At 34.4% G+C, this 16,369-nt stretch overlaps 1 protein-coding gene across 5 annotated transcripts in view; it reads left to right on the forward strand.

The window, feature by feature from the left end:
• Positions 1-16,369, forward strand: part of TASP1 (taspase 1) — a 275,223-nt gene that overhangs the window by 36,108 nt on the left and 222,746 nt on the right. For all 5 annotated transcript variants that reach the window (XR_014314979.1, XR_014314980.1, XR_014314981.1 and 2 more), the window contains 2 exons: positions 2,403-2,523; positions 11,403-11,487. Coding sequence is in view for 2 of the 5 variants with exons in the window: in XM_082743712.1 (XP_082599838.1) it covers positions 2,403-2,523; positions 11,403-11,487 (206 nt within the window). In the remaining 3 variants the exon portion in view is untranslated. The remainder of the gene's footprint in view (positions 1-2,402; positions 2,524-11,402; positions 11,488-16,369) is intronic.

The raw sequence follows: 16,369 nt of genomic DNA on the forward strand, positions 1-16,369 counted from the left end.
GGCATTGAGTTGTTTTCAGAAGTGCTGGCATAGGAGTATTAAGTAAGCTATTGTGATTATATGGGTATAAGTTTTGTGTAGATAGTTCATTTCTCTTGTGTATATACCTAGAAATGGAACTGTTGGGTCAAATGGTAACTTTTAAGTTTTTGAGGGGTTTCCAGATGTTTTCCAAGGTGGTGTACCATTTTACATTCCCATCAGCAGTGTATAAGCGTTCCAATTTCTTTATGTCCTTGCCAACACATCTGTCTTTATGATTCTTTTTGATGTTATTGTAAGTGGAATTATGGGTGTGAAGAAGTAGCTTATTGTGGTTTTGATTTGCCTTTCCTTGATGAGTAATGGTGTTGAGCATCTTTTCATGTGATTATCGACCATTTATTTATCTTCTTTGGAGAACTGTTCATTCATATTCTTTATCCATTTTAAAATTGTGTTTTTATTTTAGAGTTGTGGGAAGTTTTTTATATATCTTGGATACAAATTTCTTGTGAAATAAATGATTTACAGTCCCCCACTCCCATTCTATGAGTTTTTCTACCTTTTTTATTGTGTGCTTTGAAACTCAAAAGTTTTAATTTTGATGATATCCAATTTATCTAGTTTTTCCTTTGTTTTTTTTTTTTTTTGTGATTTTGTGTCATATCTAGGAAACTGCTGTCTATTCTGAGGTCATGAATGTTGGTCCTAATTTTTTTTTGAATGGTTTTATAGTTTTAACTCTTACATTTAGGTCTTTGATCAAATTGGAGGTAATTTTTGTATAGGGTGTGAGATAGAACCCAGCTTTATTTTCTTGGATTGAATATCCAGTTGTCCCAGCTCCCCCCAGAAAAAAGACTATCCTTTGTTTATTGAATTGTTCTGGCATAGTTGTTGAATTGACCATAAATGTAACGCTTCTATCTGGGCACTCAATTCTATGGAATTGATTGAATTCTATTGCATTGATCTGTATGTCTGTCCTTAGCTACATCACACTTTTAAAAAAAATTTATTTATTTATTTGACAGAGATCACAAGTAGGCAGAAAGGCAGGCAGGGGTGGGGTGAGGTGGGGAAGCAGGCTCTCTGCTTAGCTCAGTGTGGGGCTTGACCCCAGGACCCTGAGATCATAACCTGAGCTGAAGGCAGAGGCTTAACCCACTGAGCCACCCGGGTGCCCCTATATCACACTGTCTTGATTACTGTAGTTGTAAGTTATAAAACCTAGAAGTGTGAGCCTCTGATTTCGTTTTTCTTTTAAAGATTACTTTGGTGATTCTGAGTCCCTTGCATTTCCTTATGAATTTTAGGGTTAATTTGTCAATTTCTGCAAAAAAGGTAGCTAGGATTTGATACAGGATTTGAAGCTGTTCAACTTTGGAGAGTATAGCTATCTTAAAGATATTAAGCCTTTTGATCTATGTACATGGCTGTCTTTACATTTATTTAGGTCTTCTTTAATTTTCTCTTAACATGTTTTATAGTTTCAGTGTATATAAGTCTTCTACGTCTTTTGTTGAATTTATTCCCAAGTATTTTATTCTTTTTGATTTTATTGTAAGTCGAATTGTTTTCTGAATTTCATCGTTGCATTGTTCATTGCTAATGTGTAGATGTAACAATTGATTTTTGTATATTGATCTTATATTTTGAAACTCTGTTGAACTAGTTTATTTATCAGTCCTAATAGTATTTTAGTGGCACCCTTGGGACTTTTTGTATACAAGAATATGTCATCTTCTATTAAGAGATAATTTTACTTCTTCTTTTCCAACCTAGATGCTCATTATTTCTTTTTCTTGCCTAATTGTTTTGTCCAGAATATCCATTTTAATGTTGAAGAGAGTGAACATTGCTGTATTATCCCTGATCTTAAGGGAAAGCATTCAGTTTTTCACCATTAATTATTATGTTTGCTCTGGACTTTTTCTAGATGTCCTTTATCATCTTAAGGAAGTTCCCTTCTATTTCTAGTTTGTTGAGTGCTTTTCTTATGAAAGGGTGTTGGATTTTGTATTTATTGGTATGGTCCTGCATTTTTTCTTTATGTTATTTTCTTCTTTATTAACATCAAGAATCATAACAATATGCACATTAAGTTTCACATATTAAAACCAAACTTGCTTCCCTAGGATCCCTCTTGTTTATTGTGTATAAGACTTTCATATTTTGCTGCATTTGGTTTGCTAGCATTTCCTTGAGGATTTTTGTGTTTATATTCTCAAGATATATTAGCCTGTAGTTTTCTTTTCTCATGATATCTTTGTCTTGTTTGGGAATCAGGCTAGTACTGGTATCATGCAAGGAGTTGGGAAGTATTCTTTCCCTTTCTAGTTTTTGAAACAGTTTATAAAGGATTGACATTAATCTTCTTTAAGACTAATGGTATTTTAATTTTTGTTTTTATTTCTTAGGATTCTCCTTTTACAAATGCAGGAATGGGATCTAATCTAAATCTCTTGGGTGAAATTGAGTGTGATGCCAGCATAATGGATGGAAAATCCTTAAATTTTGGAGCTGTTGGAGCACTGAGTGGTATGTGGACATTATAACACATTATCTCTGTTCTCTAAAAAATTATGAATATTACTATATGATGTCTCCTAAAGATTTAGTCAATCTAGTGTTTTCTACAATTCTTGCTTAGAATAGTGTTGAAAACAACATCGTTTCCTTTTATTGGATGTAAAACATGAAATCTTGAAAGTTTTAAAACATGCAAAGTTTTAAAGAAAATAGTAAAAAGCTTATGTTAGATCTTTGTTAGAATTTGATCATTATCCTCCATCTCCTTGGGATTACAGACATTTAACCTGTGAGTTAGTATATTCCATTAATTTTATGATTATTTGAAATACACACATAATATATTTTTTTGTTAGAAAATTTAAATGATGTAAATAGAATTTCCCCTTGACCTTCCAGATCTTTCCTTCTTATCCCTTTCTCCATGGAGAGGTTTAACCAGTAAAAAAATTGCATTTATCTATATTTTTATGTAATAGAAATAGTTTCACATATGTAGTTTTTTAAAAAAAATATGTACATATTCTTATGAAACTTAATTTTTTCTTTGCATAGGATGTTTCAGAGATTTCCCCCACATCAGTACATATAAGATATATCTAATATTTTATAATTCTTTTATTAAAGCAAATATACATGAAATGCACAGATTTTAATTATAAAGCTGCATTAATTTTTAATTGTATACAGCTATATAAACCATTATCCAGGGCAAGATATGAAATATTTCCATGTCAAAATACAGAACATTTTCAGGGTGCCTGGGTGGCCTTGGTTGAGTATCAGGCTCTTGATTTCAGCTCAGTTCCTGATTTCAGGGTTCGAAGGTCTAGCCCTGCGTTGGGCTTTTCGCACTGCACTTAGCCGGGGGTCTGCTTGTTCTTCTCCCTCCCCTGCTTGTATGTGCTTTTTCTCGAAAATAAATAAATAAAAAAATCTTAAAAAAAAAAAAAAGAACATTTCCAGGAGGGTTTTCTATGCTCTTCCTAGTCCATACCGCCTATACTCTGCTCCTGCCTTACCCCCTCCTCCTGTTCTCCCCTAATTTAGACTGCAGGTACCATAGATCAATTTGCTTGTTCCTGAAGTTTATATGAGTGGAATCATACACCTCTGTGTCTTTTTTTTTTTCCTTAACACTATGCCTATGAGTTTGACACATTTTTCTGTCACAGTAATTTTTTTCTTTTTATTACTTAGTAGTATTTTATTGCATGAATATATAATAAATTATCTATTCTCCTTTTCATGGATATTTGAATAGTTTCTAGTTTTTGACTGCTCCAATGAATATTCTTGTACATGTCTTTTGGTATACATATGTTCTTAATTATCTTGGTTATAAACCTAAGATTTTTACCATTAAGATCTTATCCTTGGGTGCCTGGGTTGCTCAGTGGGTTAAGTCTCTGCCTTCGGCTCAGGTCATGATCTCAGGGTCCTGGGATTGAGCCCCACATCCAGGTGCTCTGCTCAGCAGGGAGTCTGCTTTCCCCCTCTCTCTCTGCCTCTGCCTACTTGTGATCTCTCTCTCTCTCTCTCTGTGTCAAATAAATAAATAAGATCTTAAAAAAAAGTCCTATCCTTAAGATCAGGGATAATATAGCAGTGTTCACTCTCATCACTTCTGTTCAACATTATATTGGATGATACATTTGGGTACATAATGTGCTTTGCTTTAGTTGATATTGCTGGACAGTTTTCCTAAGTAGTTATAATCTATACTTACACTCTGCACTGTATGAGCATTTTAGTTACACTACATGAGGGCCAGCATTTGGCATTGCTATTCTTTTTAAAATGTATCAATTTTGGGGTGGCCTGGGTGGCCCAGTTGGTTAAGTGTCTGCCTTTGGCTCAGGTCATGATCCCAGGGTCCTGGCATTGAACCATATGTTGGACTCCCTGCTTGGTGGGGTGCCTCCTGATTCTCCCTCTCTCTCTGCCTGTTGCTCCCTCTGCTTGTGCTCTCTCTCTCTCTCTCTCATTCATTTATTAATTAATAAAATCTTTAAAAAAATAAAATTCATCAATTTTGGTATCTGTGCAGTAGCATTAATTGTTTTTTTTTTTTTAATATTTTATTTATTTATTTGACAGACAGAGAGAGATCAAGCAGGTAGAGAGACTGAGAGAGGGGGAAGCAGGCTCCCCTCTGAGCAGAGAGCCCAATGTGGGGCTTGATCCCAGGACCCTGGGATCATGACCTGAGCTGAAGGCAGAGGCTTTAACTCACTGAGCCACCCAGGTGCCCCGGCATTAATTGTTTTAATTTAAGTTTCCCTGGTGACTAATGACACTGAGAACCTTATGACATACTTATTAGCCATTTAGATATTCTTGTTTTATGTTCAAAAGTCTTTTGCATATTTTTATTGGATTATCTTTTTTCATTGATTTGTTGAAATACTTTATATATTTGAATGCAGATCATTTGTCAGATACCTGTGTTATGTATATCTCCTCCTAGTCTGTGGATCATGTTTTTATTCTTCTAATGCTGTCTTCTGATGAACTGAAGTTTTTAATTCTAATGTAGTTTAGATTACCAACCTTTTACTTTATAGTTATTTAAAAAATATTTTATTTAAGAAATCTTTGTCTACCCAAAGTTATGAAGATTGTCTCCATTTTTTTCTTTTAATAGTTCTGGTGTTTTTTTTTTTTTTTTAAGTGAGGTTTATACCCACTGTGGGGCTTGAACTCATGACCCAGAGATCAAGAGTCACATGCTCTCCTGACTGAGCTCACTAGGCATCCCTAATAGTACTTTTATTTTATTTTATTTATTTATTTAAAATTAAATTTATTTATTTTCAGCATATCAGTATTCATTATTTTTTCACCACACCCAGTGCCCCATGCAATCTGTGCCCTCTATAATACCCACCACCTGGTACCCCAACCTCCCACTCCCCCCCCCCCCGACCACTTCAGACCCCTCAGATTGTTTTTCAGAGTCCATAGTCTCTCATGGTTCACCTCCCCTTCCAATTTCCCCCAATTCCCTTCTCCTCTCTAACTCCCCATGTCCTCCATGCTATTTGTTATGCTCCACAAATAAGTGAAACCATATGATAATTTACTCTCTCTGCTTGACTTATTTCACTCAGCATAATCTCTTCCAGTCCCGTCCATGTTGCTACAGAAGTTGGGTATTCATCCTTTCTGATGGAGGCATAATACTCCATAGTGTATATGGACCACATTTTCCTTATCCATTCGTCCATTGAAGGGCATCTTGGTTCTTTATTTTTTACCTTTCACATTTAGCTCTTTTATCAAGCCCAGATTAATTTTAGTGTATGTAAGATAGGAGCTGACATTAATTTTTTTTCTCTTATGGATATCCACTTGGTTCATTGCCATTGTCAATAGAAAGGACAATGTTCTCTTCACATAACTGTGCTGGCAAATCAGGTGATGGACTATATGTACAATGGCTTGTTCCTGTACCCTCTGTTCTACTCTACTGTTCTATTTATTGCTATACTTTCTTGATTACTATAGCTTTATATTTTTTATGTTTTCTAATATACTTATATTAGTGATATATATGTATCACTTGATACCTGGTTTGTGTAAGATTTCTAACTTCCTTTTTTTTTCTTTTCTTTTTTTTCCTTTAAGGTTATATTGGCTATTCTAGGTGTCTGGGCATTTTCACAAAATTTTTGAGTCGGCTTGTCAATGTCCATAATAAAACCCTGCTGGGATTTTGATTGGTATTGCATTGAGTATATAGAATCATTTGTGGACAATTGATGTCTTAACAGTATTGGATATTCCAGTCCACAAATATAGGATATGTATATTTATATAAATGTTACTCATGTTTTTTCCTCAGCATTGTTTTATGGTTTTCAGTATAAATATTATATATATCTTTTATTAGTTTTCTTCTAGATACTTAGTTTTTGATGCTATTATAAGTATATAAGTATATAAATTTAAAGTGTCTAATTGTTTTATTGAATTCAGAAATATAATTGAATTTTGTTATTGGGCTTGAATTCACTAGCCTTGATGAATTCACTTGTTCTAGCATTTGAAAAAATAGGTTCCCATGTAACTTCTGTATACACAATTATATTACCTATGACTCATGCAATTTTACTTTGTCCTTTTCAATATTTAAACTTTTCATTTTTTTCTTACTTTACTATACTGGCTGTAACATTCAGTACAATGCTGAATGTAAGTGGGGATGGTGTACATCCTTGCTTTGTTCCTGATCTTAGAGGGAGAACATTAAATATTTTACCATTCTGTATGCTCTGCTAGCTTTTGGACTCTCATAGATATCCTTTATCAGATTGAGGAAGTTCCCTTCTAATCTTAGTTTACTGATAGTTTTTATTACAAATGGGTATTGATTGAATTATCATAAAATGCTTTTCTGTGTCTGTTGAGGTAAAGAGTTTTTTCCTATATTTTGTTAAACATGAAATTTGTGATTGATTTTTGAATGTTCCTTTTATTGGCATAAAGTCTTCTTGGTCATGTTTGTATCTTTATATTCTGTTGGGTTCAAGTTGCTGATGTTTAAGATTTTGACATCTATGTTCATGTATTAGATTGGGCTTACTTTTCCTTTCTTGGAATATTTTCAGGTTTTGGAATCCTGTTATAGCTGACCTCACAAAATGAATTGGGACTTTTTTTTTTCTAGGAAACAGTTTGCATATGATTGGAATGATTTCTTCTGATAACTCATTAGTTATTCTAAATTAGTGGCATTTTCTTTGTAGGAAGTTTTAAAAAATGGATTCTCTTTCTTTAAGAGTTATAAGATTATGTTTTCCTCTCACGTGAGTTTCAAGGAATTTGTCTTTTTCAAATGAGTTGTCAAATGTCTTTACTTAAGGACTTTTTAGTTAGCTTTTTTTCCTTGATTTCTAGTTTAATTTCACAGTGGTCAGATAACATCCTTTATATGATTCCTTATGCTTCCTTATATGATTCCTTCTATGCTTTTTGAGACTTGCTTTATGGCCCAGTTTATGGTATGCTTTGTTAAACATTCCGTGTGGACTTTTTAAAAGAGTAATTATTTTGTGGTTGTTGGGTACATGTTCTGTATGTGCTGGTTTGGTCAATTTGGTTATTCACTTGTTCCAATCTTCTTTATCCTTTCTGGCTTCTATGATGGGTAAGAAAGAGTCTATCAATTAGTTTTAATTTTAATTTCTTTCATTATGAAATTTTATTGGTAATGAAATTTCATGTTTAAAGGCCATTAGCATTTCTCTGTGAACTGTTTCATATCTCTTGTGGCTTACCTTTTAACTTTACTTATAATGTGCTTTATTATATTAGAATTAAAAATTTTTATTTTCAAACTTATTACTTATTTTTTTTTTTTTAATTTATTTTTTATTTTCAGCATAACAGTATTCATTATTTTTCACCACACCCAGTGCTCCATGCAATTCGTGCCCTTTATAATACCCACCACCTAGTACCCCAAACTCCCACCCCCCACCCCTTCAAAATCCTCAGATTGTTTTTCAGAGTCCATAGTCTCTCATGGTTCACCTCCCCTTCCAATTTCCCCCAACTCCCTTCTCCTCTCTAACTCCCCATGTCCTCCATGCTATTTGTTATGCTCCACAAATAAGTGAAACCATATGATAATTGACTCTCTCTGCCTGACTTATTTCACTCAGCATAATAATCTCTTCCAGTCCCGTCCATGCTGCTACAAAAGTCGGGTATTTGTCCTTTCTTTTTTTTTTTTTTTTTTTTTATAAACATATATTTTTATCCCCAGGGGTACAGGTCTGTGAATCACCAGGTTTACACACTTCACAGCACTCACCAAAGCACATACCCTCCCCAATGTCCATAATCCCACCCCCTTCTCCCAAACCCCCTCCCCCCAGCAGCCCTCAGTTTGTTTTGTGAGATTAAGAGTCACTTATGGTTTGTCTCCCTCCCAATCCCATCTTGTTTCATTGATTCTTCTCCTACCCACTTATTTTTTTTTTGTGTGTCTTTTGTATTTTGCATTTCTTAAGGTTTCCCTCATAATTATAAGTATATTCACCTATATTTTCTTCTCATACACTTATAATTTATTTTTCATTTACTTTTTTAATGCATTGTTTTTTTCTGAAATAACCAACAAATTGTCCCTACATAATCTTGAATAATAACAATAATAATAACAATTTTTCATTGGGTGACTGTTACATACCATGCATTGTTCTCCAGTAGTTCATATGTATGCAGTCATTTAATTCTCACAATTACCTTTTGAGGACACTACTTTTGTCCTCATTTCACAGATAAGGAATCTGAAATACAGAAGATATTTAGTAATTGGCCCAAGGTTACTTTATCAGTCTGGGTCCAAGTAGGAGACAAATCACATGGTAGATTAAATAGGGAATGTTTAATGTACAGAACTGTTAAACAGTAATAGGAGAGTAACTATACAAAGATGGAAAGAGAACTCAAAATGTATTCTAGGGCAGAGGGAGAATACCCAAGTAAGGATAAACTTGGAAGATTTGGACCTTATTGAAGAAGGTATGGTTGTAGCCCACTGCCTAGCCGAGAAGTTGCTGGGTACACAGGCCACAGTCACTGTGAGACCAAGAACAATCCTGTGGGGCACAAATGAGCTCAGGCTGGTAGGTGGACACATGGGGGTGAGGAAACTATGTGAATTGAACCTCTGTTGCACAGGGTAAAGACTGGGTTTTTGGCTTACCCGACGGCCCTCTCCCCATGGGACACTTCACTCTTTGTGCCTATGAGGCTGAGAACGTTTGTGACTCGAGCTGGGCACAGTCCTGTTCTTTCTGGGGCTGTCAGCTATGCTGCTGTAGCCTGAATCAGGAGCTGGAGAAAACATGTGGTGGCCAAATGCTGCAGAAAGCTGCACCTTGAAGGCACTTAGCACCAGGGAATACCATGTGGGCCAAATAGTGAAGAAAAACTGAAGCTCTCCAAGCCTGCCTAAGAAGCCACCTGGTCTTCCTACAGTGTGTCTCCAGTGCCCTCTACTGTCAAAGCTACCAGTGTGCCAACTGGCAAAGGAAGCATATTTAAAGGGCCCATATCCATTTTCACAGGTCAGGCAGTGAAGGGAGAATTTATAGCTGAGAAGCAATAGATAGCAGGTACAGTTATAAAACAGTCTGACTCCCATCACTCTGTGTTCTTTCTACCTCTCATATAGAGTCTGTCTTTTTCTACTCATTTGAAATACTGTCTATGTCATGTATTAAACATTCAAATGCTTGTGTGGTCTATTCTGGACTTTAGCTTTATTCTGTTCCATTGGTGTATTTGTCTGCTTGTGCTCAAACCACACTTTTTAAATTAAGAATAGTTTTTAATAAGAGACGGTATTTTTTTAAAAAAGATTTATTTATTTATTTGACACAGAGAGAGAGATCACAAGTAGGCAGAGAGGCAGGCAGAGAGAGAGGGGGAAGCCGGCTCTTTGCTGAGCAGAAAGCCCGATGTGGGACTTGATCCCAGGACCCTAAGATCATGACCTGAGCCGAAGACAGAGGCTTAACCCAAGCGCCCAAGAAATGGTATCTTGAAGGGTGAATACCTCTTCATTTTGACCCCCAAAGTTTTCTTTTCCTGATGAATTTAAGAGTCAACTTGTCATACATCATAGAGATCCTTTTGAAGTTTTGATGCAGAATTTTTAGATTTAAATTTATAACTTAATTGACAGTTATCAAAGTCTTTAAGTATTAGATCATCATATACAGAGATATATTTTAAGAGGAAGTATGTAGATCTGAGCTTTTCCTTTATTCGGTATTTCATATGTTTTTTTGGTGGCATGTTTTTGTTGTTTAGCTAGATAGTTTTGTTTTGAGTCAATATGGTGACCTTAATTTGAGTTTTAATACTCTTTTTATATCCCACTGCTGATTCATTGATTGATTGATATTTTTAATTTTTATTTTGGTACTGATGGTGTCCTGAGAGGCATCCATTGGTTAGTAGTTAAGCGTGTGGTCTCTGGCATTAGCTGCTTCTGTCAAAATCTCAGCACTATGATCTTGGGCAGGTGACTTAACCCTCTGTGTGGATATTTCCTCAGTACTATGAACCTCAAGGTTCATAAGTATACTTATATGATAGAGTTGAGAAGTCAATGAATTAATCTGATATATTTAAGGCTTTGGTATGGGGGTTAGTATATATTAGATACTGAGTTACTTTCACTGTCTTCAGTCATCATCACATTGCTTTATTTGTCATCATTGTCATCATGACTGTTTTTCACACTAATACTGTCCTAGTATTCCTCCCAGATAAGCATCCTCTTCTTGCTTGTCTTCACATTCTGTTTTCCCTCCTGGAAACAATCTGAACCATATTTTAGGTTACAGTCTTGTACATACTTGGCCTCTTCTCCCCACTCTTACTTGATTTGTAGGATATTCTCTTTATTCTGTCTCTCTTGTAGGCGAGATTGAAAAATTTTGGCCATTCATTCCTCCCCTCCCCCCACCACGGTAAACTTGAAGCTGTTTGTAATCATGTTTATTCTTTGGAAGAAATTCAGTTTTTGAAAGTAGATGCCTCATTTTCGGTATCTCTATTCTATTCTGAAATCTATTAACAAGGGACCTAACTTAAATATTAATTATTTCAAATTCAGTCTTTGTTGCTGTAGCATATGACAAAACATGAGAATGTATGTTTTATATTCTTCTCTCTACTGGATATTCATTTATTTGTTGATTTTATCCATATTATTCATGATAATTAAGGGTTTTCATTAGTATATATAAAAGAAGAGTTTTCTAAGATATTTAAAAGTTGTTTTATTGAAACATCCACAAAACTTAGTGGGAAACCTGAAGATATTTTTCTGACTTCATTTTCTGACAATTTTATTTTTATAGGAATCAAGAATCCAGTCTCAGTTGCAAACAGACTCTTGTGTGAAGGGCAGAAGGGCAAGCTCTCGGCTGGCCGAATTCCTCCCTGGTAACTACTTTGTTCTGCCCAACTTTCCTTGGGTCTATTGTCTTTGGTGCATGTGGTGTTTGAAGGCTATTTTTATCTACAGAAGGATGATGTTGGTTACACACCAGCAGTAGCTTGCCTTTGAGAGGAAGACACACTTTGTTCTATAATCTTGGAACATTTTGTACCCTTGATAGAGCTTCAGATGCAATAGAATAATACAGATTAAAGCAGGAAAGAGATCAGAATTAATTTTTGGTTTTGTAGTTGATTACAGAGATGTTTTTGCTGTTCTGAAGTGCACAGTTGGGATCTTTTGTTATGAAACTTTTAAAGTGCAGAGTCCAAACTAATTTTAATTTTGAGATGATCTTAGAATAAAAGTACTTAATTTTTCAGTTCTGGAGAAACACATTGTAATGTTAAGATTAGTAAGATTATGTTTTTCTCCAGCATTAATATACAATTTTCATTAAAAAAACTTTGAACTTTTCAAGTATTTATAAATTTAGAGAGAACATTGTAAGAGCCCTCATGAACCTGTCATCCAGCTCCAACAATTAACTGCTTTTGCCCTTCATCTATCTTACTCAGTCTCTTTTTCCTATAGTATTTTTTTAATTAAAAATAATTTTTAGAGTTTATTTATTTATTGATTTTAAGCAATCTCCACACCCAGTTGGGGCTCAAACTCATGACCCTGAGATCAAGAGTCCCTCCGACTGAGCCAGCCTGGCACCCCTTTCCTATAGTATTTTAAAGGAAATCCTTGACATGATTTTTTTTTTTTTACCCTTAAATAATTTTGTAAATTGCCTGTATGTTTGCAAAATATGGCCATCATTCCACTAGCATGCCTAATAATAATAACAGATATGCTTCATTGCCAGTGGTACTCAGTATATGTTCAGCATGCCCAGCTGTGAAGGTTACATTAATGTTCCGTGTTGAAAGTTGTCACAACGGTACTATAAGATAATCACTTTGACTGTTATAATTTGAAGTCATAGAAAATAAATTAATATAGTTTTAAAAAGTCTTGAAACCTCTTATCCTAATATACTCAAGTAATTCATTTTAATCATATACTTGTCAGTTGTTTAATTGTAATACTAGAAAGGTTAATCTTAAAAATTTTTGAAGAAATACAATTTTTAATATTTATGTCTTCAATCAGGAAGGATAAGGAGAAGCAAATCTGAAATTTTGAGATTGTTCATAATGTGTTTGATATCGATAACTTTACTTTTATAACTCTGAAAGTAGGAAAAGTGAATAAGAATTCTTATTTAGACTTTCCTCATAATTTGTGTTAAAGTCATGCTTTTTAACTGTTTTGAAGTCCACTAACCCCAAATTTGCTAAGTTTTGTTTAGAACATACATAGAGTCCTAGTGGATAAGACTTGTTTTTAGGGGAGTAATAGATGTAAAGAGATTATCTCTGGATTTATATTCTCTTCAGTGTTGAATTAAAATGTGACTGTGTTCTTTTACCCATGTTTGCTATTGTACATAAAGCATAATTAACCCTAATTAAACCAATTAGAAGATACATGCCCAGTAGAGAGGGAACAAGGCAGTTGTTTTAGTTGACAAGGAAAATAGCATAAACCTTGTGTAAAGTATTTTAAAGTTTGCCTGCAAATCACCGTAATCCCATTCCCCACACTACTTATAGCATTTATCAAGCTGGTTCTCAAGTTTAGATGGAGGAACAAGTATACAACAATAGTGGACATTTTGAAACAGATCAAAGAGTTAGACTCATCTGATAGCTGTCCTGATACTTCATAATACTATCATAATTAAAACAGGTTGATTTAGGTATAGGGATCTATATAAAAATATATATAGAAAATATTAGTATTTTATATAGGGATATATAGAAAAAAATCTGTAGGACCAAACAGGAAGTCTAGAAGCGGATCTAGTATAAAATTAAATTTCGTCTATCAAAGTATCATCTCGGGACACCAGAGTGGCTCAGTTGGTTAAGCAGCTGCCTTCCGCTCAGTTCATGATCCCAGCGTCCTGGAATCGAGTCCCGCATCAGGCTCCTTGCTCCGAAGAGAGCCTGCTTCTCCCTCTGCCACTCTGTCTGCCTGTGCGTGCTCTCTCTCTCTCTCTTTCTCTGACAAATAAATAAATAAAAATCTTAAAAAAAAAGTATCATCTCAAAGCATTGTGGGGAAAAATTATGGTGTATTAAATTATGTTGGGACAGCTGGCTATCTAGCGGATACAGGTTAATTTGAATTCTTGTGTCATGCTGTTCAAAAAAAATTAAATTCAAACATGAAGGTAAAAAAGCACAATATAAAATTTTTAAGAAAAAATATGAGAGATTGTGTTTATGACTATGGGGTAGCAAAGACCTTATTAAGATGAAAAAATAAGGCTAAATATGGAAACATATGAGAAGTGAAAATGTATAGTTATTTACAACTGAAGATAACATGATCTGAATTCAGACATTATGGCTTTTGAAACTGAGAAAAATTATTTGCAGCATAGTAGCAAAAAAAAAAATTGTAAACATAGTGTTTAAGAACCATAAAATACGGGATGCCTGGGTGGCTCAGTTGGTTAAGCCACTGCCTTCGGCTCAGTCATGATCCCAGGGTCCTGGGATCGAATCCTACATCGGACTCCTTGCTCAGCAGGGAGCCTGCTTCTTTCTCTGCCTCTGCCTGCCTCTCTGCCTGCTTGTGTTCTCTCTCTCTCTCTCTGACAAATAAATAAATAAATAAAATCTTAAAAAAAGAAAAAAAAAGAACTGTAAAATATTAGTAAGACAAGACAACTTAAATTTTAAAAAATTGGTAAATGGTACAAAATAGGCACTTTATAGAAAGGAAAATATTTATGGTGTATAAATACACAAAAAGGGGCCCAACTCTAATTAAGGAATTGTGAATTAAAATGATAAGATGATATGTTTATTTCAAAGTAGCAAAATTAATAAAGACTAATGATACCCAGTGTTGAGATTGTGGAGAAACAGTTTCTTTGTAGTACTAGTATTGGGAACGTAGACTGATATAACCAGTTGAGAGACATTTTGATATTATTTATTAATGTAAAAAATTGAACATGCACATGTTGTGTGCTCCAGCAGTTCTATCTTGGGATAGAACACCTTCACATGTACATAGGAAGACTTCTACAGCACAAGAAGGTTACAGCAACATTACTTGTGGTGTATAAAACTGTAAACAATCTAAATGTCCATCAATGGCTAAGTGAACTATTTTCTAGTCATATTATTAAATAATCTGCAGTATTAGAAAATGGAGAAACATTTATATATAGTAAAATGGGTAGATCTGTATATCGTAGAGGAAAAAAATCAAATTGCCGTATGATACATTCAGTTTAATTTATGTTTTAAAAAAAATACAAAATAATGCAATATTTATAACCAGGAATACTGTTTCCCACCCTCCAGGTTGGGAAATAAGACATTATGAAGAGATTTGAAACTGTCTAGATGGAACCCTTTCTATTGTTATCCTTCCCGTTGTCCACACCCTTACACTTTTTCATGTGTCTGTTGGCCATTTGGATGTCTTCTTTGCAGAAATGTCTTTTCATGTCTCTGTCCTTGCTCCTAGGTAACAGTTGTCCTGATTTTAAGCTTCTCTTATTCCCATATATTCCTTCATAGTATTACAACATAGACAGTACTCTGGTTTTTTAAGGCTGTATATAGTATATATTTACATAGATGTACAAAGAAGGTCTGGAAAGGTTATCAAACTTACTGTTGTTACTTCTGTGAAGGATGAAGGGAACAAGATGAAGCAGTTTTTAAAGGGGACATGTGCAGTATATTTATATTTTACAAAGATAAAATACATGGGAAAAAGTGATGGCCATCTCTCCATTAAAATTATATAATATAGTGGTGCTAACCTTGTCTGAAACTAGCTGTTTCATTTCCTCATGTACATAGTTCTTGAGCTTAATTCTTTGTTTTCAGGTTGTTTTGACCATTTTAGCATTTTGCATTTCCATGTGAATTTTAGAATTAGCCTATTTCTAGAAATAGCCTGATGAAATTTTCATTAGGATTGCAACATGTCCATTTAATAAAGTCTCATTTAGCCTCTCTGACCAGTGTTTTATAGTTTTTCAGTGTACAGGTCTTGAATAACTTTTATCAAACTTATACTTAAGTATTTCATTCTCTTTTTTTTTTAAAAAAGATTTTTTTATTTGAGAGAGACAGCGAGCACATGAATGTGGGGAGGGGCAGGAGGAAAGGGAGAAACAGACTCCTTGCTGAGCCCATGCTCAGGAGCCTGATGCAGGATTTGATCTCAGGACCCTGAGATCATGACCTAAGCCAAAACCAAGAGTCAGCTGCTTAACTGACTGCACCACCCAGGCACCCCAAGTATTTTATTCTTTTTGATAGTATGATAAATTATATGTATAATATATGTTAATTTCTAGTTGTTTATTGCCAATATAGAAATATGATTATTTTATTACATTGATATTCTTTCCTGGGAATTTGCTAAATTCATTTGTTTTATAGTATCTTTTTGTAGATTTGTTAAGATTTTCTACATAGACAATAATTTCTTTTGAGAATAAAAATTGTTTTATTTCTTCCTCTCTAATCTGGGCTCCTTTAATTAATTTCCTTTTCTTTATTACAGAGGCTAGGAGCTCCAATGCTAGGTGGAGTAGAAATGTGAGAATGAAAAAAAATGTGAGAGTGGGCGTTTGTGCCTTGTTTGTGATCTTAGAGTAGAAGCATTTGGTCTTTTACCCTTAAGTATGGTAGTTGCTGAAGGTTTATCATAGATATTCTTTTTTTTTTTTTTAAAGATTTTATTTATTTATTTTACAGAGAGAAATCACAAGTAGATGGAGAGGCAGGCAGAGAGAGA

Source organism: Mustela nivalis, assembly GCF_964662115.1.
Source record: "Mustela nivalis genome assembly, chromosome: 8".
Classification (NCBI taxonomy): domain Eukaryota; kingdom Metazoa; phylum Chordata; class Mammalia; order Carnivora; family Mustelidae; genus Mustela; species Mustela nivalis.